This window comes from Heterodontus francisci, chromosome 14 (assembly GCF_036365525.1).
Source record: "Heterodontus francisci isolate sHetFra1 chromosome 14, sHetFra1.hap1, whole genome shotgun sequence".
Classification (NCBI taxonomy): Eukaryota; Metazoa; Chordata; class Chondrichthyes; order Heterodontiformes; family Heterodontidae; genus Heterodontus; species Heterodontus francisci.
This window is the reverse complement of record NC_090384.1, coordinates 33,678,466-33,702,473: the sequence shown is the minus strand read 5'-3', so window position 1 is coordinate 33,702,473 and position 24,008 is coordinate 33,678,466. Positions and strand designations below refer to the sequence as shown.

Genomic DNA, 24,008 nt, shown 5'->3' with positions numbered 1-24,008 from the left:
AGCGACCAACAATTCAGCTCAAAGCTCTGTAGTCCTGCTACATCCAGCTGAGAATGGCGCTGGATAATTAAGCAACTAACAGGGGTGGGGAGGAGGGTCCATGAACATCCCCATCTTCAATGATGGTGGAGTCCAGCACGTGAGTGCAAAAGACTAGGCTAAAGGGTTTGCAACCATCTTCAGCTAGAAGTGCTGAATGGACAAAGCATCTAGGCCTCCACCCGTGATCTTCAGCACAGAAGCCAATCAGCAAACTCAATTCACTCCATGTGTTATCAAGGAACCGCTGGGTGCACTGGATACTGGAAAGACTATGGGCCACAACAACATCTCGATTGTAGTGACGACATGTGCTTTAGAACTAGCCACGCCTCTACCCAAGCTGCTCTAGAACTAGAACACTGGCATCCAGCTGAGAAAGTGGAAAATTGCCCAGGTATGATCTGTCCACAAAAAGAACAAATCCAATCTGGCCAATTACTGTTGCATCAGCCTCCTCTCAATCAGCAGCAAAATGAGGGAAGGGGTCATTGACAGGGCTATCAAGTGGCACTTACAAAGCAATAACCTGCTTAACAATGCTCAGTTTGGGGTCTGCAGGACCACTCAACTCCAGATCTCATTACAGCTTTGGCCCAAACAAGGAGAAAAGAGCAGAAGTTCAGAGGTAAGGTGAGAGCGACTGCCCTTGACATCAAGGCATCATTTGACTGTGTCAAGAAGTCCTTGTAGAATTAGGTCAGGGGAATCGAGGGAAAACTCCCAACTGGTTGGTGTCATACCTAGCAGAAAGGAAGATAGATGGTTGTGCTTGATGGAGGCCAATCAGCTCAGCCCCAGGACATCAATGCAGGGCTTCCGGAGGGCAGTGTCCTAGGCACAAACATCTTCAGCTGCTTCATCAATGACCTTCCTTCCACCATAAAGTCATAAATGGGGATCGTCACTAATAATTGCACAATGTTCAGTTACATTCGCAATGTCTCAGTTAGTGAAGCAGTCTGTACCCACATGCAGCAAGACTTGGACAATATTCAGACTTGAGCTGATAAGTGTCAAGTAACATTCATGCCACACAAGTGCCAGGCAATGACCATCTTCAATAAAAGCGAATCAAAACACCTCCCCTCATCTTGGGGGTCACCACTGACTAAGCAAATTGTTGGAGCTGCAAGCTGACAAGTCCCCGGGTCCTGATGGACTTCATCCTAAGGTCTTAAAAAAAGTGGCTGGTGAGATAGTTGATGCGTTGGTTTAAAATTTTCTAAAACTCCCTAGATTCGGGGAAGGTTCCACTAGATTGGAAAATAGCAAATGTAACTCCTTTATTCAAAAAGGGATTGAGACAGAAATCAGGAAACTACAGGCCAGTTAGCTCAACATCTGCTCAGAGAAAATATTAGAAGCTTTTATTAAAGACATCATAGCAGGGCACTTTAAAAAAAATATTGGTAATCAGGCAGAGTCAACATGGTTTTGTGAAAGGGAAATCATGTTGAACCAATTTACTGAAGTTCTTGGAAGTAACATGTGCTGTGGATAATGGAGAACTGGTGAATGTACTGTACTTAAATTTCTGGAAGACATCTGATCAGGTGCCACATCAAAGGGTATTGCTGAAAATAAAAGTTCTTGGCATGGACAGAAGATTGGCTAGCTAATGGGAAATAGAGAGTAGGCATAAATGGGTTATTTTCTGGTTGGCAAGATGTAACAAGCGGTGTGCTGCAGGGATCTGTGCTGGGGCCTCAACTTTTTACAATTTATATAAATGACTTGGATGAAGGGACCGAAGGTATGGTTGCTAAATTTGCTAATGACACAAAGATAGGTCAGAAAATAAGTTGTGAAGAGGACATACCTGATGTCCGGGGCAGTGGCGGACCTGGAAGGAAAAGGGTCGGAGAAGAGCTATAAAAGGAAGAGCGGGGATCGAGGCCCTGCACCTACCTGACGTCCGGTACAGCGGCAGGCTCTCTGACTGTTTTTTATTCATTCATGGGATGTGGGTGTCGCTGGCCAGGCCAGCATTTATTGCCCATCCCTAATTGCCCTTGAGAAGGTGGTGGTGAGCTGCCTTCTTGAACCGCTGCAGTCCATGTGGGGTAGGTACCCCAACAGTGCTGTAGGAAGGGAGTTCCAGGATTTTGACACAGCGACAGTGAAGGAACGGCGATATAGTTCCAAGTCAGGATGGTGAGAGACTTGGAGGGGAACTTGCAGGTGATGGTGTTCCCATGCATTTGCTGCCCTTGTCCTTCTAGTTGGTAGAGGTTGCGGGTTTGGAAGGTGCTGTCTAAGGAGCCTTGGTGCATTGCTGCAATGCATCTTGTAGATGGTACACACTGCTGCCACTGTGCGTCGGTGGTGGAGGGAGTGAATGTTTGTAGATGGGGTGCCAATCAAGCGGGCTGCTTTGTCCTGGATGGTGACGAGCTTCTTGAGTGTTGTTGGAGCTGCACCCATCCAGGCAAGTGGAGAGGATTCCATCACAGTCCTGACTTGTGCCTTGTAGATGGTGGACAGGCTTTGGGGAGTCAGGAGGCAAGTTACTCGCCTCAGGATTCTTAGCCTCTGTCTTGCTCTTGTAGCCACGGTATTTATATGGCTACTCCAGTTCAGTTTCTGGTCAACGGTAGCCCCTAGGATGCTGATAGTGGGGGATTCAACGATGGTAATGCCATTGAATGTCAAGGGGAGATGGTTAGATTCTCTCTTGTTGGAGTTGGTCATTGCCTGGCACTTGTGTGGCGCGAATGTTACCTGCCACATATCAGCCCAAGCCTGGATATTGTCCAGGTCTTGCTGCATTTCTACACGGACTGCTTCAGTATCTGAGGAGTCACGAATGGTGAACATTGTGCAATCATCAGCGAACATCCCCACTTCTGACCTTATGACTGAAGGAAGGCCATTAATGAAGCAGCTGAAGATGGTTGGGCCTAGGACACTACCCTGAGGAACTCCTGCAGTGATGTCCTGGAGCTCAGATGATTGACCTCCAACAACCACAACCATCTTCCTTTGTGCTAGGTATGACTCCAGCCAGTAGAGGGTTTTCCTCGATTCCCATTGACCTTAGTTTTGCTAGGGCTCCTTGATGCCATACTCAGTCAAATGCTGCCTTGATGTCAAGAGCAGTCACTCTCACCTCACCTCTTGAGTTCAGCTCTTTTGTCCATGTTTGAACCAAGGCTGTAATGAGATCAGGAACTGCGTGGCCCTGGTGGAACCCAAACTGAGCATCACTGAGCAGGTTATTGCTAAGCAAGTGTCGCTTGATGGCACCGTTGATGACACCTTCCATCACTTTACTGATGATTGAGAGTAGGCTGATGGGGCGATAATTGGCCGGGTTGGACTTGTCCTGCTTTTTGTGTAATTTTCCTGGGCAATTTTCCACACTGCAGGGTCGATGCTCGTGTTGTAGCTGTACTGGAACAGCTTGGCTCGGGGCTCGGCAAGTTCTGGTGCACAGGTTTTCAGTACTATTGCCGGAATACTGTCAGGGCCCATAGCCTTTGCAGTATCCAGTGCCTTCAGTCGTTTCTTGATATCACACGGAGTGCATTGAATTGGCTGAAGTCTGGCATCTGTGATGCTGGGGACTTCAGGAGGAGGCCGAGATAGATCATCAATTCGGCACTTCTGGCTGAAGATTGTTGCAAATGCTTCTGCCTTATCTTTCGCACTGATGTGCTGGGCTCCCCCATCATTGAGAATAGGGATATTTGTGGAGCCACCTCCTCCAGTTAGTTGTTTGATTGTCCACCACCATTCACGGCTGGATGTGGCAGGACTGCAGAGCTTAGATCTGATCCGTTGGTTATGGGATTGCTTAGCTCTGTCTATCGCATGCTGCTGACGCAGTTTGGCACGCAGATAGTCCTGTGTTGTAGTTTCACCAGGTTGACACCTCATTTTGAGGTATGCCTGGTGCTGCTCCTGGCATGCCCTCCTGCACTCTTCATTGAACCAAGGTTGATCTCCTGGCTTGATGGTAATGGTAGAGTGGGGGATATGCCGGGCCATGAGGTTACAGATTGTGGTTGAGTACAATTCTACTGCTCCTGATGGCCCACAGCGTCTCATGGATGCCCAGTTTTGCATTGCTAGATCGATTTGAAATCTATCCCATTTAGCACAGTGGTAGTGCCACACAACACGATGGAGGGTATCCTCAACGTTAAAGCGGGTCTTCGTCTCCACAACGACTGTGCGGTGGTCACTCCTACCAATGCTGTCATGGACAGGTGCATCTGCGGCAGGCAGATTGGTGAGGACGAGGTCAAGTAGGTTTTCCCCTCCTTTTGGTTCCCTCACCACTTGCCGCATACCCAGTCTAGCAGCTATGTCCTTTAGGACTCCGCCAGCTCGGTCAGTAGTGGTGCTACCGAGCCACTCTTGGTGATGGACATTGAAGTCCCCCACCCAGTGTACATTCTGTGCCCTCGCCACCCTCAGTGCTTCCTCCAAGTGCTGTTCAACATGGAGGAGTACTGACTCATCAGCTGAGGGAGGGCAGTAGGTGGTAATCAGCAGGAGGTTTCATTGTCCATGTTTGATCTGATGCCATGAGACTTCATGGGGTCCAGGGTCGATGTTGAGGACTCCCTGGGCAACTCCCTCCCTACTGTATACCACTGTGCCGCCACCTCTGCTGGGTCTGTCCTGCCGGTGGGACAGGACATACTCAGCGATGGTGATGGCAGTGTCTCGGACATTGTAAGGTATGATTCCGTGAGTATGACTATTTCAGGCTGTTGCTTGACTAGTCTGTGGGACAGCTCTCTCAACTTTGGCACAAGCCGCCAGATGTTCGCAAGGAGGACTTTCTAAGGGTTGACAGGGCTGGGTTTGCCGTTGACGTTTCCGGTGCCTAGGTCGATGCCAGGTGGTCCATCCGGTTTCATTCCTTTTTATTGACTTTCTAGCGGGTAGATACAACTGAGTGGCTTGCTAGGACATTTCATAGGGCTTGTAAGAGTCAACCACATTGCTGTGGGTCTGGAGTCACATGTAGGCCAGACCAGGTAAGGACAGCAGATTTCCTTCCCTAAAGGACATTAGTGAACCAGATGGGTTTTTACAACAATTGACAATGGTTTCAATTCCAGATTTATTACTTGAATTCAAATTCCACCTTCTGCTGTGGTGGGATTTGAACCCATCTCCCCAGAGCAATACCTGGGTCTCTGGGTTACTAGTCCAGTGACAATACCACTACGCCACCGCCTCCAGAGTAAGGCAGATGAATTGACGGTGTTGATTAACACATGAAAATATGATATTATTGCTATCACAGAGACATGGTTGAGGGAAGAGCAGGACTGGCAGCTCAATATCCCAGGGTATAGAATCTTCAGACGTGATAGGGGATGGGGTAAAAGAGGAGGTGGCATTACACTGTTGATTAAGGAGTCAATTACTGCAGTAAGGAGGGATGATATCTTAGAAGGTTCCTCTCACGAGGCCATATGGGTAGAAGTTAAAAACAAAAAGGGGACAATCACTTGGCTGCGAGTTTACTACAGGCCTTCAAACAGTCAGGGGATTTCAACTTCCCCTATATTAGAGGGGATAGTATTAGTGCAAAAGGTTTAAAGGGGGCGGAATTCTTAAAGTGCATTGAGGAGAGCTTTTTGAGCCAGCACGTAGTGAGTCCGAACAAGAGGAGGAGCAGTACTGGACTTAATCCTAGGAAATGAAGCCGGACAAGTGGTAGAAGTGGCAGTGGGGGATCATTTTGGGGATAGTGACCATAACTGTAACATTTAAGGTAGTTATGGAAAAGGACAAAGAAGGACCGGAAATAAAAGTATTGAATTGGGGGGGGGGGGGGCGGGAAGGCAGATTTCATTATGATAAAACAGGATCTGGCCAAAGTGGACTGGGAGCAGCTTCTCGTAGGGAAGTCCACATCAGACCAGTGGGAGTCATTCAGAAAGGAAATAATGAGGGTTCAGGGCCAACATGTTCCTGTAAAGGTGAAGAGTAGGACTAACAACTCAAGGGACCTTGGATGTCAAGGGATATCGAGGATTGGTCAAGGAAAATAAAAAGGAGGCTTATGGCAGATTCAGAGCGCTGAAAACAGCAGAGGCCCTACAGGAGTATAGAAAGTGAGGGGGATACATAAAAAAGTAATTAGGAGAGCGAAGAGGGGGCATGAAAAAACACTGGCAGACAAGATAAAGGAAAATCCCAAGGTGTTTTATAAGTATATTAAGGGCAAGAGGATAACCAGGGAAAGAGTGGGCCCATTAGGAATCAAGGAGGCAATTTGTGCATGGAGCCGGAGGACATAGGTGAGGTTTCGAATGATTACTTTTCATCTGTGTTTGCTATGGAGAGGGACAATGGAGGTGTAGTGATCAGGGAGGGGGATTGTGATATACTTCAGCAAATTAGCATTAAAAAAAAGTATTCACGGGCTTAAAGGTGGATAAATCCCCAAGCCCAGATGAGATGTATCCCAGGCTGCTATGTGAGGCAAGGGAGGAGATAGCAGGGCTCTGACACAAATTTTCAAATCCTCTCTGGCCACAGGAGAGATGCCAGAGGACTGGAGGACAGTGAATGTGGTACCATTATTCAAGAAAAGTAGCAGGGATAAACCAGGCAATTGTAGGCCTGGTGACTCTGTCAGTGGTAGGAAAATTATTGGAAAAAATTCTGAGAGACAGGATTAATCAGGGATAGTCAGCATGGCTTTGTCAGGGGGAGATTGTCTCCAACAAATTTGATTGAATTTTTCGAGAAGGTGACTAGATGTGTAGATGAGGGTAAAGCAGTTGATGTAGTCTACATGGACTTCAGTAAGGCTTTTGATAAGGTCCCGCATGGGAGATTGGTGAAGGTGGTAAGAGCCCAGGGGATCCAGGGTAATTTGGCAAATTGGATCCAAAATTGGCTTAGTGGAAGGAAGCAGAGGGTGATGGTTGAGGGTTGTTTTTGCGAATGGAGGACTGTGACCAGTGGGGTACCGCAGGGATCGGTGCTGGGACCCTTACTGTTTGCAGTGTACATTAATGATTTAGACGTGAATATGGGAGGTATGATCCGTAAGATCGCAGACGACACAAAAATTAGTGGTGTCGTAAATAATGAGGAGGAAAGCCTTAGATTACAGGACGATATAGTTGGGCTGGTAAGATGGGCGGAGCAGTGGCAAATGGAATTCAATCCTGAAAAGTGCAAGGTGATGCATTTTGGGAGGACTAACAAGGCAAGGGAATATACAATTGACGGTAGGATCTGAGGGAGTACAGAGGGACCTTGGGGTGCTTGTCCATAGCTCACTGAAGGCAGCAGCACAGGTAGATAAGGTGGTTAGGAAGGCATATGGGATACTTGCCTTTATTAGCCGAGGCATAGAATATAAGAGCAGGGAGGTTATGTGTTAAACGCTGGTTAGGCCACAGCTGGAGTACTGTGCACAGTTCTGGTCGTCACACTATAGGAAGGATGTGATTGCACTGGAGAGGGGGCAGAGGAGATTCACCAGGATGTTGCCTGGGCTGGAGCATTTCAGCTATGAAGAGAGACTGGATAGGCTGGGGTTATTTTCCTTGGAGCAGAGAAGGCTGAGGGGGCACCTGATTGTGGTATACAAAATTATGAGAGGCATAGGATAGATAGGAAAAAACTTTTCCCTTAGCGGAGGGCTCAATAACCAGGTGGCATAGATTTAAGCTAAGGGGCAGGAGGTTTAGAGGGTAGTTGAGGAAATTGTTTTCACCCAAAGGCTGGTTGGAATCTGGATCATGCTGCGTGAAGGGGTGGTAAAGGCAGGAACCCTCACAACATTTAAGTAGTATTTAGATGAGCACCTGAAATGCCACAGCATACAAGGCTACGGGCCAAGTGCGAGAAAATGGGATTAGATTGGATGGGTGCCTGATGGTCGACGCAGACATTTTGGGCCGAAGGGCCTGTTTCTGTGCTGTATACCTCTATGACCCTATAAGGAGGCTACACAGGGATGTAGATAGTTTAAGTGAGTGGGCAAAGATCTGGCAAAGAGTATTATGTGGGAAAATGTGAAATTGTCCATTTTGGCAGTTAGAATAAAAAAAAGCATATTATCTAAATGGTGAGAGATTGCAGAGCTCGGAGATGCAGAGGGATCTGGGTGTCCCAGTGCAGGAATCGCAAAAGGTTAATCTGCAGGTTCAGCAAGTAATTAGGAAAGCTAATAGAATGTAATCGTTTATTGCGAGAAGAATTGAATACAAAAGTAGGGAGATTATGCTTCAGTTATACATGGAACCACATCTGGAGTACTGTGCACAGTATTTGTTTCCTTATTTAAGGATGGATGTAAATGCATTGGAAGCAGTTCAGAGAAGGTTTATTAGACTCATACCTGGAATGAGCAGTTTGTCTTATGATGAAAGGATGGACAGGCTGGCTTGTATCCGCTGGAGTTTAGGAAAGTAAGAGGCAACTTGACTGAAACATTTAAGATCCTGAGGGATCTTAACAGGGTGGATGTGGAAAGGATGCTCCCCCTTGTGGCAGAATCTAGAACTAGGGGTCATTAATTAAAAATAAAGGGGTCGCCCATTTAATACAGATGAGGAGAAATGTTTTCTTTGAGGATTGAGTGTCTTTGGAACTCTCTTTCTCAAAAGGTAGTGGAAGCAAAGTCTTTAAATATTTTTAAGGCAGAGATTGATAGTTTCTTGATAAGTAAGGTGGTGAAAGGTTATTGAGAGTAGGTGGGAAAGTGGAGTCGCGGTTACAATCAGATCAGCCATGATCTTATTGAATGGCGGAGCAGGCTCGAGGGGCCGAGTGGCCTATTGGCTGCTGGATTGTCCACCATCATTCTCGATGGCTGTCGCAGCCCAACATAACGCTGCTCTCATCCATGTGGCTCTGTATCCAGCATGCAGGTAGCTCAGTGTAACAGCTTCACTAGATTGCCACCTTATTCTAAGGTATGCCTGGTGTTGCCCCTTCTCTACTCCACATTGAATCAGAGTTGGTCTCCTGCTGGTGAGTGAGGAGTCGATCCCGATTGCGATGGTGTAAAACTCTGATGATGGTCAACAGCACCTATAGGCCCAGTTTTGAGCTGCTGGATCTGTCCTCAAACTGTCCTATTTTGGATGCTAGTAGTGCCATACTACATGATGAGGGAATGTGGTCATGGTGGAGCATGTCACAAAGACTGCACAGTGGTCACTTTTAACAATGTTACTGCAGACAGATGTGTCTGCAATAGGTAGGGTGAAGACATGGTCAAGTAGGTTACAAGTCCATCTGGCGCAGGCCCAGTCTGACAGCTATGTCCTTCAGGATTTAATAGTGGCACTGTCAAACAATCTCAGGGCAGACACTGAAGCCCTAGAAATGCTGTACCCTTTTTCCTCCGAGCTTCCTCCAAGTGATACTCGACATGGAGTACAGATGCAAACATTTGGAGGGAATGGTAGGCGGCAATCAGCATATGATTTCTAATAATAAGAACTGCTACTTATATAGCATCTTTCATGTCCTCAGGGCATCCCGAAGAACTTCACAGCCAATTAAGTACTTCGAAAAAGTAGTTAGTTAGTGTTGTAATGTATGGAAAGTATGCTTATTTTAATGTTTTTGTATTGCAGACTGGCAGTTACTTTAAACATTAATCAGTGCTAGCTGCCTCCTCGGATTTCAGAAAATACTTATGATCTGGGATGCAAAAGATAATTTCAAAAGGAAAAGTTTATCTGCCCGCTTTGTTCATTGTTTCCAAAGTACTGTTACTAATTTGTAACAACTGAACTGTTCAAGCAGTTATTGAGTGGGTGTTTTCTTGATGAAGGAATGCCTCCAAGTTCTGACCTGTTGGGAACCAATTATCTTGTTTTCAGGAAGGGTCCATTCAATTTAAAGAAAAAAGTGCTTTTAAAGCATATATTTGAAGTCTTGAAATTGTATATTTTCAGTTTTTGTTTAAGTTACATTTTAATTCCTTTTGTTCCCGTGTACCTTCTAAGCATTTTGAAAGCATATCCTGGGTTAACTTCAGCAAGCCTTCTGATGCCTTCAGAGACAGGCAAGAGGCTCCATGCAAGGTTAGCATCAAACCTCCGTACAAGGTTATAATCAAGAATATTATGTATCAAAGCTTTTGTACATATGACTGCTTATTATTTCTATATATTTCAGGAGAAATAAAGCCAGTAATTATTGCAAATCTGATGTCTGTCCTTGAAACTGTTCACTTCACTAACGCTTAATACATCTGTTTATTGGTTTATTGTGTAAACCACAGATGATGGAATGCTTATTCTATACCTTTCAAAAATTATGATATAATTATCAGAGACAATTGAAAGATTCACCAAGTTGAAATACGTGATGCAGGTTTCTGTTTGACCCTGGGCTTGCTACTACTATCTGGATATTGGACAGGTAAAGGCACACTAGTTTGTAGGCAATGGAGATTCATTTATGGAAGTGGTCTTTGTCATTGAAGCAGAGGGAAATATCTGGAGAGAGAAAAAGTTCAAAAATGCAAGAACAGTGGCAGCAAAACTGAAATTACAATATCACTTCTGAGTGACAATTTAAACTTCTCAATTTTTAAGTAAAAGGAGCAGTATCAGCAGTTTTAAAAAAATGTATACAGGGCTCTGAACGACCTTGGCAGAGAGCTAAAACTAGCCTGATTTGCTTTCGAGGGAAAGGACAAAGAATATGCACATCAATTGGAACTTCTAAAGTTGGAGGCCGAAAGTAAACAACACGAGAACGAGAATCAACGCTGCAAGCTTGAGGAGGAAAAGGCGACATAGTGACAACTTGGGGCAGGCGTAAAGAAGTGGCATTGAGGTGCACTTGAACTGGAGAAAATCACATGAAGAATACGCCCGATAAGTATGGGTATGGGTGTATAACACAAAATTAAAACAAGAAAAAACCCCAGAAAAGTAATATGTGCAAACAGGTTGGATTTACCTGGGTTTTAAGGGCAGGATTACTGAGGCTTGGAAATCAATGCAGCCCGAGGGCCTCAGGTTCGATAACCTGGATCCAGCTGATAACTTTGTATGAAGTAAACTTACCAAAGCTATTCTGATACCAAATTTAAAGAAAAGGATGTGCAGTTGATTTAAGAGTTATTAATGAACCACCACGTGAAACAATAAGGTTAACGTTGAGAGTTTTGTAGCATCACAGTGATGGATGCTCCCTGCATTTCTGCTTGTGAATCCAATGGACAATGCAACGTATTAAATACTAAAATGTGCTATTTATACCACTTGCAACTGAAATATTTATGTCGGAGACAAAAATGTAATAAGTTGTGGAAATCTCCACATGGTACTGCCAAAGAATTATTCATATTAGGAAATTGTGGTTAGATGATGAGAAGGCAACAGATTATAAAAGGATTATGTCAAAGGATGATGAGCTATTGATCTATGGAAGCAGTCCCAGACTCTTTTAGGATATGATTGCTTGACTAGGGTTGAAGACATTGACGCAGTTAAGTGAACACATGATTTTGTGGTCTCATGAGCATCACCAAATCGTTTAGCAACTGGAAAATCAGATCTCCCACACTGTCCATTCAGACAGCTGCTTACTAAGCCAGCTGTTCGGCCTGTGCGCTGTGATCATGTGCTCGTGCAGCAAAGCAGAACACACAAGGGTGAGGACAGAGATTTGCGTGTTCTAATTGTGACACAGTGGGATCATGAAGCTGTTATGGACAGGAGATAAGGGGTCTGGGTGGTTCCCACTGTTCACCTGACCGCAATCGTTTCCTTAAAATGATGCTTTAGCCCGAGTGTCAAGGGTCAAATAAACAGACAAATGACAAGTTTTCTCATAGGTTTAAAAAAATATATTTATTTTTAAACAAATCCCGAAATGATCATCACCTCCCTCACACACACACACATAAGAATAGGTAGATAGCGAGAAAAGGTTAAGAGGTAGTTTAAAGTCCCAAGTGAGGTAAGTGTTTGTGGTTTACAGAAGATTATTGAGTCTTCGTGTGAGGAAAAGTATTTTTTTCAAAAAAAGGTTGCAGGCCTGATTATTCGCAGTCTTGAACTTGCAGAGGTATTGTAGAGCTCTAGCAATTGTAATGCAGCCCAAAGCTGGTGGTGTACAGTTTGTTACCTTCACAGGTGGTTAGTCTCAAAGTCACATTGCGATGTCTCTGCTGTGGTGGCTGTTCTTAGTCAGCAAGGTTCTTCTTGCCTGCTAGATCCTTCTCACAGGCTTTCTGTGATGTTGGTTTGATTGCTTCCCCCCACCCCGCTCTCTCTCTCTACCCCCCAAGGCAACTAGATTTTTCAGGTCAAAATCTGTCACACTTGAGTTTCTGTTAGGAGATGCATGCCCCTTTCCCCTGTTGTCACCACACAATGAGCCAGGATGATAACCATGGCCATCGTTAGATGTTTGAACGGCAATCATTTGGTTATGATGTTGCTCCTTCACAACTTATTCATCTTGCTTTGGCTACGAGCCAGACTATCTCCAGCATCCTGTATTAGTTAATTCACGTCGATCAGAGTCATTAACTTACAATAGCTCCTTTCAATTTCAAAGGGGCTCTCCCCAGTTATTTGAGACAAGGTTAACGGGCCTCACCTTTGCAGACGAGTTTATGATTTCCAGTAAAGGAGGGGCACATGGTCACTACTCCATTTTGACTGTGGTTCAAGTGTCCAAGTTCCTGTGATTTATTTTAACAGTTGACTTTTTAAAACTTTATAGTTCATCCATTTCATTGTTTATTTCATCACGGCTCCTTCTGTGCATGACAAAGCAATCAACTCCCTGGTTACGTAACCCTTAATACCCTTACCCAACAAAAATCTATCAATCTCAGTTTTGATTTTTTTCAAAATTGAAACCACAACTTCAATGACACTGCAGTGCCGTTAGGGAGAACAAATGTAGCCCAAATATAGACGACTGGTTGCGTAGCAACTGCAGAAATGAATAATTGTTGGTGCCTGTGGAATTGGACATTACGAATCAGCAACTTAAGGACAAGAACAGAAACAAATCTGATGGTATTATTTATTTATAGCATAACTGCAAGCAAGCCAGTGAAAATTTAGCCTGTGGAAAGCTCTAGGAATCACAGCTGTTAGTGAAACCTCAAATTGTCTGCCAAAATGGAACACAACTATACTCTTTCTAGTGAATAACTGAAATTGTTAATCAAATTGCAGATTAGTGCCAATAGCCATTAAAATTGATAGTCCAGGAGTTATTAAAAAAACTGGTAAAAAAGATGAATGGTACACAAATACTGACACGTCATTCAATTGAACTAGGAATTATACCTCAGATGTCTTGAGAGAAATTTCCACACACATCGACCGCCCAATTCCTGGAAGTTGCCCTGCCAGTGCCTTCTTAGCCTCATGGGTGACTTCTGGTATGTCCTTTATTGCAAGGTTAAACTATAACAGGTAACACAATATTGTTTGCCATCTTAATCCAATTATAGTGACAGTAAGATTCATTTTGGTTTCTTCAAATCCATTTAAGTTATTTAAGATTTTAAATCTTTTATAACATTCACAAATCTAAAAAATGTCAGAACGCTTACTAGAGATCGTATTTTTAAAGTTAATCATGCATGACATATTGCAGAGACAGGAAACCACTTTCAGTAGAATGCTTCATTCAGCACGAGATATAGAACACATACTCGTCAAAAATATCCAGCATGCATTTAAAAATATTTGGTTCCCTCTGAACATGATTTTATCTAAAATCAAGAGTTATATATACATATATTATAATAAAAATACATGAGGCAGTACAGTGACTCTGAGCTAGGGAAGTTGGGGGGCAGAGAACAAAAAACAGACAAGGTTTCTGATTCTGATTGCTATCCAGTGACCACCTGCTAGAAAGTGCTTGTGTAGATAATGTATGGGAACAATAAGCAGGCTTGGTTGCAAGGCCACTGCTTCACAGTATGTCAACAGCTTGCCAAAACCTTCAGCCTAGACTCCCACATGAAGAAGTCGTGCAAGGTAATGAAAGACAGCTGAAACATGTGGAACTACGACTCAAAGAGTCAGCATCTTCAAAACAGGAGGGGAGGAAACTGGGGAGGGAGGCTAGGTGTCTTACCCAGTCTGAGCCTGTAGGAGAAGAGGATGAACGGGTGCATATCTTTTCTCCGAGCCGTGCTTGCACAATTACCTGGACAGTCTGCAAAATAGACAGTGGTTTTAATGAGACACAAGTATCACCAGGAGGTAGTATAATTTCTTTAGCTCCATCACTACCAACAATGGCTTCAAATATTATTTATTAATCTAACCTCAGTAATAAGTTAGAAGCAAAACAACTTACAATTTCAACACTCAGTAAAGTTAATTGGGGAGACAGAAATTGGAAAAGAATTAAATAAAATCTGTTTTGTTTACCACTTTCTTCACAAAAGTTGAAAAGATATATACCAACAAATAAAGTTGTACACAAACCCAAAAGCTACAGGTTTACATTTAAACTCTCCACATGAAGATCGTCCAGTGGCAGCCAATTCAGAGAGGAGGTACAAGTGAAAGTGTTTTCACTAAGTCACACTCCACCACAAATATCCGAGCAGCTACTGCACTGCAAATTTGTATGATTGACCAAGAAATGCAAAAAGTGTTTTTTAGTTGTCCTAGTGTTAATTATTTGAATGTTTTTCCACTGTAACTATGACCTGTATGGAATATTATTTCAGTTGTCTGAAGATCTCAACATCTAAAAAGAAGTTAATAGAAGTGTTGGCTTTGACAGCTAACTACATTAAAAGGAGGTTTTTGTTTTATTCATGCATGGGATGCAGGCGCCGCTGGCTAGGCCAGCATTTATTGCCCATCCCTAATTGCCCTTGAGAAGGTTGTGGTGAGCTGCCTTCTTGAACCGCTGCAGTCCATGTGAAGTAGGTATACTCACAGTGCTGATAGGAAGGGAATTCCAAGATTTTGACCCAGTGACAGTGAAGGAACGGCGATATAGCTCCAAGTCAGGATGATGTGTGACTTGGAGGGGGACTTGCAGATGGTGGTGTTCCCATGCATTTGCTGCTCTTGTCCTTCTAGTGGTAGAGGTCGTGGGTTTGGAAGGTGCTGTCTAAGGAGCCTTGGTGCGTTGCTGCAGTGCATCTTGTAGATGGGAGACACTGCTGCCACTGTGCGTCGGTGGTGGAGGGAGCGAATGTTTGTAGATGGGGTGCCAATCAAGCGGGCTGCTTTGTCCTGGATGGTGTCGAGCTTCTTGAGTGTTGTTGGAGCTGCAGCAATCCAGGCAAGTGGAGAGTATTCCATCAGACTCCTGACTTGTGCCTTGTGGATGGTGGACAGGCTTTGGGGAAGCGAGTTACTCGCTGCAGGATTTCTAGCCTCTGACCTGCTCTTGTAGCCACAGTATTTATATGGCTACTCCAGTTCAGTTTTTGGTCAATGGTAGCCCCTAGGATGTTGATAGTGGAGGATTCAGTGATGGTAACAGTTCTGCAGTTCTTTTGTAGTTGATTACATCGCAAGGGGTCTCAGAATAGGTCTTAAGGGCAAACAAAACTTCAAGCAAGAGGCGATGAAACAGGTCAAATTTGTTGCTCAGAAACAGAAACAAAAATTCTAGATTTCAATCTCAAGCGATTCGGACAGTCTAGTTGACTTGTGATTATATGTAAATGTATATTTCACTTTTCGTATTTGCTCAGCATTGTGTTTAATGCTAAGATTTAATTCTAAGCAAAGAGACTAGCTGTTTAAGGCTGCAAAGCAGTAGTGTATGTGGTAATATCTGGCATTGGAGAAGGTTTTATATTTTAGTTGTAACTATAACAGATCCAGTATGTCTTTTACTCCAAGTGGGCACTTAACCTCTCGGGCAAGCACATCTATAAAGGATGAGTATTGAAAAAGTAGTTTTTGGAGCACAGGGGACAGACCATTGCGTGAAGGTTACAATAAAAACAAATGCTATGATATCTAGGGTACATTGCTAGGAAAGTGAATATATGCTACACTAACTCAACTCAAAGCTACAGTCAAGGTTTACTTAGTTTGACTGGATCAACAGACGAAGTGGAGGTTTGTGTAAATTGAAAGCTTTACATTACTTAAAATGGAAGTTGCCACTCTTCTCAATAAGCATTAATCAGTATCATATTATGTGGAAAATTTGTACCTTCAGGGCAAAGAACTTAATGAACTTATCCAGGTCCTTTTTATCCTGAGGGCTCAATTCACTGTCCATGGTGAAAAGAAAATCTAAAGATAAAGCAGAAAATAAGAATTTAATCACACTTTGCAGAAAAAGGAGGAAACAGCAGTGCTGCTATATGAAAAGGCCCAGTTTGCTTTAGCCAGCTGCTATTAAATGTTTAAGAAGCATCTAGGCTGACTACCCTCTTCCAAAGAATGAATTGTTCCTTTAGAATTAGACTCAATACTACCTCTTCTATAGTGTTGCTCACAGGTCATCCAGGGACTGTAGTGTCGTTTCATTTACTGCAGTCCTGTAATGGCCAAAATGCAACAGTTCACCCATACAGAAAATTTACAGAAGCAACTTACTGATACTAAAAGACATAAGCCTTCTGGATATGAATTTGTAAAACAATTTGCCTATCAACTTACAAAACTTAAGATGCAAGTAACTTTGTTCTTCTCTCCCTTCCTCAAAATCTCTATTTTTAATTATTCTCATGCTTTATCATACACATTTAGATTTGCACTGCTTGCTTAAGGTGGCAATGGTTTATTTGTTTCTTCCCAAAATCCATTTTCTCCGTGAATTTAAATTTTGATGAAAGCATTTTTTCTACCCTTACTTCTATGGTGGATTTATTGGTCTTGCAAAAGACACTGTAGGTGTAATTTTTCCCTACTGCCAGTACAAACAAAGTACAAGTGGAGATCTGCTACAGTCCAGGCCTGACCAGTTGCTTTGGCTGGAGCAAACAAGCTCAGTATCTAATAAATTCATGACCATCCTCTGCCTGCCCCGGTGCAGACACCTGTCGCAAAGACATCAAGGAAGTTCAAAATGCGGTTAGATACTAAGCTGGGTAGGTTGAAAGACTGGAGCAACAATCTCAAAGGGCCTGTTGGCATTTTCTCATGTTACATTACTGCACTCTCATTTTATACGTGAATGGAAGTGGCTGCTCCAAGCACCATTTTGGCTGGACTCGTCTCTCTCTTTCCCTTATTACTGTTCACTTTTTAATCACAAATGTTTGGCCCCCTGACATTAAAAAAAGAACTTAACACCTCAGAATTTTTATTTAACTTAAGCTGCAAAAAAGTACTACAAAATCATTGTTAATCTTCTCTACCCACCACTCTTTGAACCTCACATGCATTCTAATTGAGAAGTCTGATGCCTATAATACTACGGACAAGACATTAAATTGTATTCATAACTTTCTGAATTGCCTACTAGCTATGACATTTGAGGAAAAGACCCAAGCAGAAATGAATAAAAGAGATCAACATTATAGTATTTACAGCAGGAAAGCAATACTGCATCAATAACACGACAGTACAACTTTGTACAAACTTAAGTACAAGTTAAGTATATGAGGCAAAATTAAGCCAATCAACAGTTCAATTTCTAGGTCACATAAACCAAGTCGACTGCTATTCTAGCAACAATCTTACATAGGAAAGGGCCGAGAACTATAGAAAGAGTCAAATCAGGCTGACAGGAAAACAATAAAACAGAGAGGGAAGGGGGGAACGTTTCGTGAAGGTGCTACGTTCAGTCATGTTCGGCCCCCACCTGCCAAGAATGAGGAACATTAATTTTGTCATGAACACTGCTTTTAAACTGTTAATGGAGTGAAGAAAGGACTTGTTAAACAGATCAGCCGTGGCTAGAAAAGACATCTGCATATTAACAGACAGTGATTGGAAGGACAAAGGACCATTCCCTGACACATTCAACCCACAATGGACCTTGGTCACCAGGTATTGTGTGTGAGAGGAGCATTCCAGAGACTGCTGTAATCCAAGATGTGGTCAGACCAGTTAGTCACATGACTAACCTGCTTGGCAACCTGGGTTTTTTTCTGAATTGGATGAACAGTTTGAACTGAGAATCTCTGTTTGTTTCTGGACTGAGAAGATCTCTCCTGTCTACTCCCATCTCTTGCTCACAACCTTCTAAATCCACTGAAAACACATGGATTCCAAGAGAGAAAAGTCTCCTGCAGCTAACAAGGTTTAAGAATAATACTGGGCCCCAACGAAAAACAAGAACTACCAACAATCAACGACTCTACAGTGTGCTTGAAGAACCATAACAAAAGCTTTTCAGATATTGCCTCAAACTTTTCCACTTGATATTTCTTCTGTTCTTTTTCTGTCTCTATTTGCATGTGTCTCACGTTATGCATGCTAGCATGGGTGCATCGTGTATCCGTAGGCGTCAACCGAATTAGAGTTTAAGTTTAATAAATTTCAACCTTTCTTCTTCAAACCTAAGAAAGCCTGTTTGTGCTCGTGTCTTTGCCTTATGATTGGAAAGTGGTGAATAAGGATCTAAAAAAACAGTGTGTTTAAAATTAAACCCTGTTATGGTGAGACCAGGTGAAGGCTGAGATAGACCCCTGGACATCTTTCTTAACTGCTCATAATAGAAATTTGGATGATAGCGTCTGGAACTGACCCACAGACAAGCAAGAGAAATTGGAAGTGGGAAGCTAAACTGTTCCCAGTCAAAAAAGAGCAAGATTTCAATACAGGCTTTCTTGTGGTTGCGTGTGTGTGAATACCAACATGTCTGCAACTGAAATTAGTAGCTCTCCAAGCCAGGGTGACGTAAATTGGGATAAGTTAAAAGCACTGTCCATGGAGGAGTTGAGGAAAATGGCTGAGCAGTGTGGGATCACTGTACGTGGCAAGGCTTGGAAGTCTGAACTCCTAAGACTAGTAGCCAGGGGGGGGAGAAAGAGAGAGAGTGAGGGGGGGGGAGAAAGAGAGAGAGTGAGGGGGGGGGGAGAAAGAGAGAGAGTGAGGGGGGAGGAGAAAGGAGAGTGAGGGGGGGGGGGAGAAAGAGAGAGAGTGAGGGGGGAGGAGAAAGGGAGAGTGAGGGGGGAGGAGAAAGGGAGAGTGAGGGGGGAGGAGAAAGGGAGAGTGAGGGGGGAGAGAAAGGGAGAGTGAGGGGGGAGAGAAAGGGAGAGTGAGGGGGGAGGAGAAAGGGAGAGTGAGGGGGGAGGAGAAAGGGAGAGTGAGGGGGGAGAGAAAGGGAGAGTGAGGGGGGAGAGAAAGGGAGAGTGAGGGGGGAGAGAAAGGGAGTGTGAGGGGGGAGAGAAAGGGAGTGTGAGGGGGGAGAGAAAGGGAGTGTGAGGGGGGAGAGAAAGGGAGTGAGGGGGGAGAGAAAGGGAGTGTGAGGGGGGAGAGAAAGGGAGTGTGAGGGGGGAGAGAAAGGAGTGAGGGGGGAGAGAAAGGGAGTGAGGGGGGAGAGAAAGGGAGTGAGGGGGGAGAGAAAGGGAGTGAGGGGGGAGAGAAAGGGAGTGAGGGGGGAGAGAAAGGGAGTGAGGGGGGAGAGAAAGGGAGTGAGGGGGGAGAGAAAGGGAGTGAGGGGGGAGAGAAAGGGAGTGAGGGGGGAGAGAAAGGGAGTGAGGGGGGAGAGAAAGGGAGTGAGGGGGGAGAGAAAGGGAGTGAGGGGGGAGAGAAAGGGAGTGAGGGGGGAGAGAAAGGGAGTGAGGGGGGAGAGAAAGGGAGTGAGGGGGGAGAGAAAGGGAGTGAGGGGGAGAGAAAGGGAGTGAGGGGGGAGAGAAAGGGAGTGAGGGGGGAGAGAAAGGGAGTGAGGGGGGAGAGAAAGGGAGTGAGGGGGGAGAGAAAGGGAGTGAGGGGGGAGAGAAAGGGAGTGAGGGGGAGAGAAAGGGAGTGAGGGGGGAGAGAAAGGGAGTGAGGGGGGAGAGAAAGGGAGTGAGGGGGGAGAGAAAGGGAGTGAGGGGGGAGAGAAAGGGAGTGAGGGGGGAGAGAAAGGAGTGAGGGGGAGAGAAAGGGAGTGAGGGGGGAGAGAAAGGGAGTGAGGGGGGAGAGAAAGGGAGTGAGGGGGGAGAGAAAGGGAGTGAGGGGGGAGAGAAAGGGAGTGAGGGGGGAGAGAAAGGGAGTGAGGGGGGAGAGAAAGGGAGTGAGGGGGGAGAGAAAGGGAGTGAGGGGGGAGAGAAAGGAGTGAGGGGGGAGAGAAAGGGAGTGAGGGGGGAGAGAAAGGGAGTGAGGGGGAGAGAAAGGGAGTGAGGGGGGAGAGAAAGGGAGTGAGGGGGGAGAGAAAGGGAGTGAGGGGGAGAGAAAGGGAGTGAGGGGGGAGAGAAAGGGAGTGAGGGGGGAGAGAAAGGGAGTGAGGGGGGAGAGAAAGGGAGTGAGGGGGGAGAGAAAGGGAGTGAGGGGGGAGAGAAAGGGAGTGAGGGGGGAGAGAAAGGGAGTGAGGGGGGAGAGAAAGGGAGTGAGGGGGGAGAGAAAGGGAGTGAGGGGGGAGAGAAAGGGAGTGAGGGGGGAGAGAAAGGGAGTGAGGGGGGAGAGAAAGGGAGTGAGGGGGGAGAGAAAGGGAGTGAGGGGGGAGAGAAAGGGAGTGAGGGGGGAGAGAAAGGGAGTGAGGGGGAGAGAAAGGGAGTGAGGGGGAGAGAAAGGGAGTGAGGGGGGAGAGAAAGGGAGTGAGGGGGGAGAGAAAGGGAGTGAGGGGGGAGAGAAAGGGAGTGAGGGGGGAGAGAAAGGGAGTGAGGGGGAGAGAAAGGGAGTGAGGGGGGAGAGAAAGGGAGTGAGGGGGGAGAGAAAGGGAGTGAGGGGGGAGAGAAAGGGAGTGAGGGGGAGAGAAAGGGAGTGAGGGGGGAGAGAAAGGGAGTGAGGGGGGAGAGAAAGGGAGTGAGGGGGGAGAGAAAGGGAGTGAGGGGGGAGAGAAAGGGAGTGAGGGGGAGAGAAAGGGTGTGAGGGGGGAGAGAAAGGGAGTGAGGGGGGAGAGAAAGGGAGTGAGGGGGGAGAGAAAGGGAGTGAGGGGGGAGAGAAAGGGAGTGAGGGGGGAGAGAAGGGAGTGAGGGGGGAGAGAAAGGGAGTGAGGGGGGAGAGAAAGGGAGTGAGGGGGGAGAGAAAGGGAGTGAGGGGGGAGAGAAAGGGAGTGAGGGGGGAGAGAAAGGGAGTGAGGGGGGGAGAGAAGGGAGTGAGGGGGGAGAGAAAGGGAGTGAGGGGGGAGAGAAAGGGAGTGAGGGGGGAGAGAAAGGGAGTGAGGGGGGAGAGAAAGGGAGTGAGGGGGGAGAGAAAGGGAGTGAGGGGGGAGAGAAAGGGATGTGAGGGGGGAGAGAAAGGGGAGTGAGGGGGGAGAGAAAGGGAGTGAGGGGGAGAGAAAGGGAGTGAGGGGGGAGAAGGGAGTGAGGGGGGAGTGAAGGGAGGGGGGGGAGAGAAAGGGAGTGAGGGGGTGAGAGAAGGGAGTGAGGGGGAGGAGGAGTGAGGGTGGGGGAGAGAAAGGGAGTGAGGGGGGAGAGAAAGGGAGTGAGGGGGAGGAGGCTTGAGGGGAGTGAGTGGGGGTGAGAAAGGGAGTGAGGGGGGAGAGAAAGGGAGTGAGGGGGGTGAGAAGGAGTGAGGGGGGTTGAGTGAGGGGGGTGAGTGAGGGGAGGAAGGGAGTGAGGGGGGAGAGAAAGGGAGTGAGGGGGTGAGAAAGGGTTGAGTGAGGGGGGAGGAGAAAGGGAGTGAGGGGGGAGAGAAAGGGAGTGAGGGGGGGAGAGAGGGGGGAGTGAGGGAGTGAGGGGGGAGAGAAGGGTGCGGGGGGAGAGAAGGGTGTGCGGGGGGAGAGTTAGGGGAGTGAGGGGGTGGGAGAGAAAGGGGAGTGAGGGGGGGAGAGAAAGGGAGTGAGGGGGGAGAGAAGGGAGTGAGGGGGGAGAGAAGGAGTGAGGGGGGAGAGAAAGGAGTGAGGGGGGAGAGAAGAGGTGAGGGGGGAGAAGAGAGTGAGGGGGGAGTGAAGAGAGTGTGGGGGGGAGAGAAGAGTGTGAGGGGGGAGAGAAGAGAGTGAGGGGGGTGAGAAGAGAGTGAGGGGGGAGAAGTTGTGTCGCGTGCTTAGTGGTGGGCTCGTGCTAGCGTGTGAGGGTCTGTTTGTGGGAGAAGAGAGTGAGGGGGGAGAGAAAGAGAGTGAGGGGGTGAGAGAAAGAGAGTTGAGGGGGGGAGAGAAAGAGAGTGAGGGGGGAGAGAAGAGAGTGAGGGGGGAGAGAAAGAGAGTGAGGGGGGAGAAGAGTGAGTGGAGGGGGAGAGAAGAGAGTGAGTGGGGGGAGAGAAAGAGAGTGAGGGGGGGGAAGAGAGTGAGGAAGAACAGTACAGCACAGGAACAGGCCATTCGGCCCTCCAAGCCTGCGCCGATCTTGATGCCTGCCTGAACTAAAACCTTCTGCGCTTCCGGGGACCGTATCCCTCTCCTCCCATCCTATTCATGTATTTGTCAAGATGCCTCTGAAACGTCATTATCGGACCTGCTTCCACCACCTCCCCCGGGAGCATGTTCCAGGCACTCACCACCCTCTGGGAAAAGAACTTGCCTCGCATATCCCCTCTAAACTTTGTCCCTCTCACCTTAAACCTACGTCCCCTAGTAACTGACTCTTCCACCCTGGGAAAAGCTTCTGACTATCCACTCTGTCCATGCCACTCATAACTTTGTAAACCTCTATCATGTCACCCCTCCAACTCCGTCGTTCCAGTGAAAACAATCCGAGTTCATCCAACCTCTCCTCATAGCTAATGCCCTCCAGACCAGGCAACATCCTGGTAAACCTTTTCTGTACCCTCTCCAAAGCCTCCACGTCCTTCTGGTAGTGTGGCGACCAGAATTGCACGCTATATTCTAAGTGTGGCCTAACTAAAGTTCTGTACATCTGCAGCATGACTTGCCAATTTTTATACTCTGTACCCCGACCGATGAAGGTAAGCATGCCGTAATGCCTTCTTGAATACCTTATCCACCTGCGTTGCCACTTTCAGTGACCTGTGGACCTGTATGACCAGATCTCTCTGCCTGTCAATACTCCTAAGGGTTCTGCCATTTACTGTATACTTCCCACCTGCATTAGATCATCCAAAATGCATTACCTTACATTTGTCCGGATTAAACTCCATCTGCCATTTCTCCGCCCAAGTCTCCAACCGATCTATATCCTGCTGTATCCTCTGACAGTCCTCATCACTGTCCGCAACTCCACCAACCTTTGTGTCGTCCGCAAACTTACTAATCAGACCAGCTATATTTTCCTCCAAATCATTTATATATACTACAAACAGCAAAGGTCCCAGCACTGATCCCTGCGGAACACCACTAGTCACATCCCTCCATTCAAAAAAGCACCCTTCCATTGCTACCCTCTGTCTTCTATGACAGAGCCAGTTCTGTATCCATCTTGCCAGCTCGCCTCTGATCCCGTGTGACTTCACCTTTTGTACCAGTCTGCCATGAGGGACCTTGTCAAAGGCTTTACTGAAGTCCATATAGATAACATCCACTGCCCTTTCTTCATCAATCATCTTTGTCACTTCCTCAAAAAACTCAATCAAATTAGTGAGACACGACCTTCCCTTCACAAAACCAAGCTGCGTCTCGCGAATAGGTTTGTTTGTTTCCAAATGGGAGTAAATCCTGTCCCGAAGAATCCTCTCCAATAATTTCCCTACCACAGATGTAAGGCTCACCGGCCTATAATTTCCTGGATTATCCTTGCTACCCTTCTTAAACAAAGGAACAACATTGGCTATTCTCCAGTCCTCTGGGACCTCACCTGCAGCCAATGAGGATGCAAAGATTTCTGTCAAGGCCCCAGCAATTTCTTCCCTTGCCTCCCTTCGTATACTGGGGTAGATCCCATCAGGCCCTGGGGACTTATCTACCTGAACGCTTTGCAAGACACTGAACACCTCTTCCTTTCTGATAATGAGATGACTGGGGAGAGAGAGAGAGGGGGAGTGAGAGAGAGAGAGGGGGGGAGTGAGAGAGAGAGAGAGGGGGGGGGAGTGAGAGAGAGAGAGGGGGGGGGAGTGAGAGAGAGA

General features: G+C 46.3%; 1 protein-coding gene across 4 annotated transcripts in view; it reads right to left on the bottom strand.

The window, feature by feature from the left end:
* atg13 (ATG13 autophagy related 13 homolog (S. cerevisiae)) overlaps positions 1–24,008 on the bottom strand; it is a 173,880-nt gene that overhangs the window by 104,089 nt on the left and 45,783 nt on the right. For all 4 annotated transcript variants that reach the window (XM_068045973.1, XM_068045976.1, XM_068045974.1 and 1 more), the window contains exons 2-4: positions 16,168–16,250; positions 14,110–14,190; positions 13,308–13,427 (exon numbers count right to left, since the gene is read on the bottom strand). In XM_068045973.1, coding sequence (XP_067902074.1) covers positions 13,308–13,427; positions 14,110–14,190; positions 16,168–16,236 — 270 coding nt within the window. In that variant the 5' untranslated portion in view covers positions 16,237–16,250. The remainder of the gene's footprint in view (positions 1–13,307; positions 13,428–14,109; positions 14,191–16,167; positions 16,251–24,008) is intronic.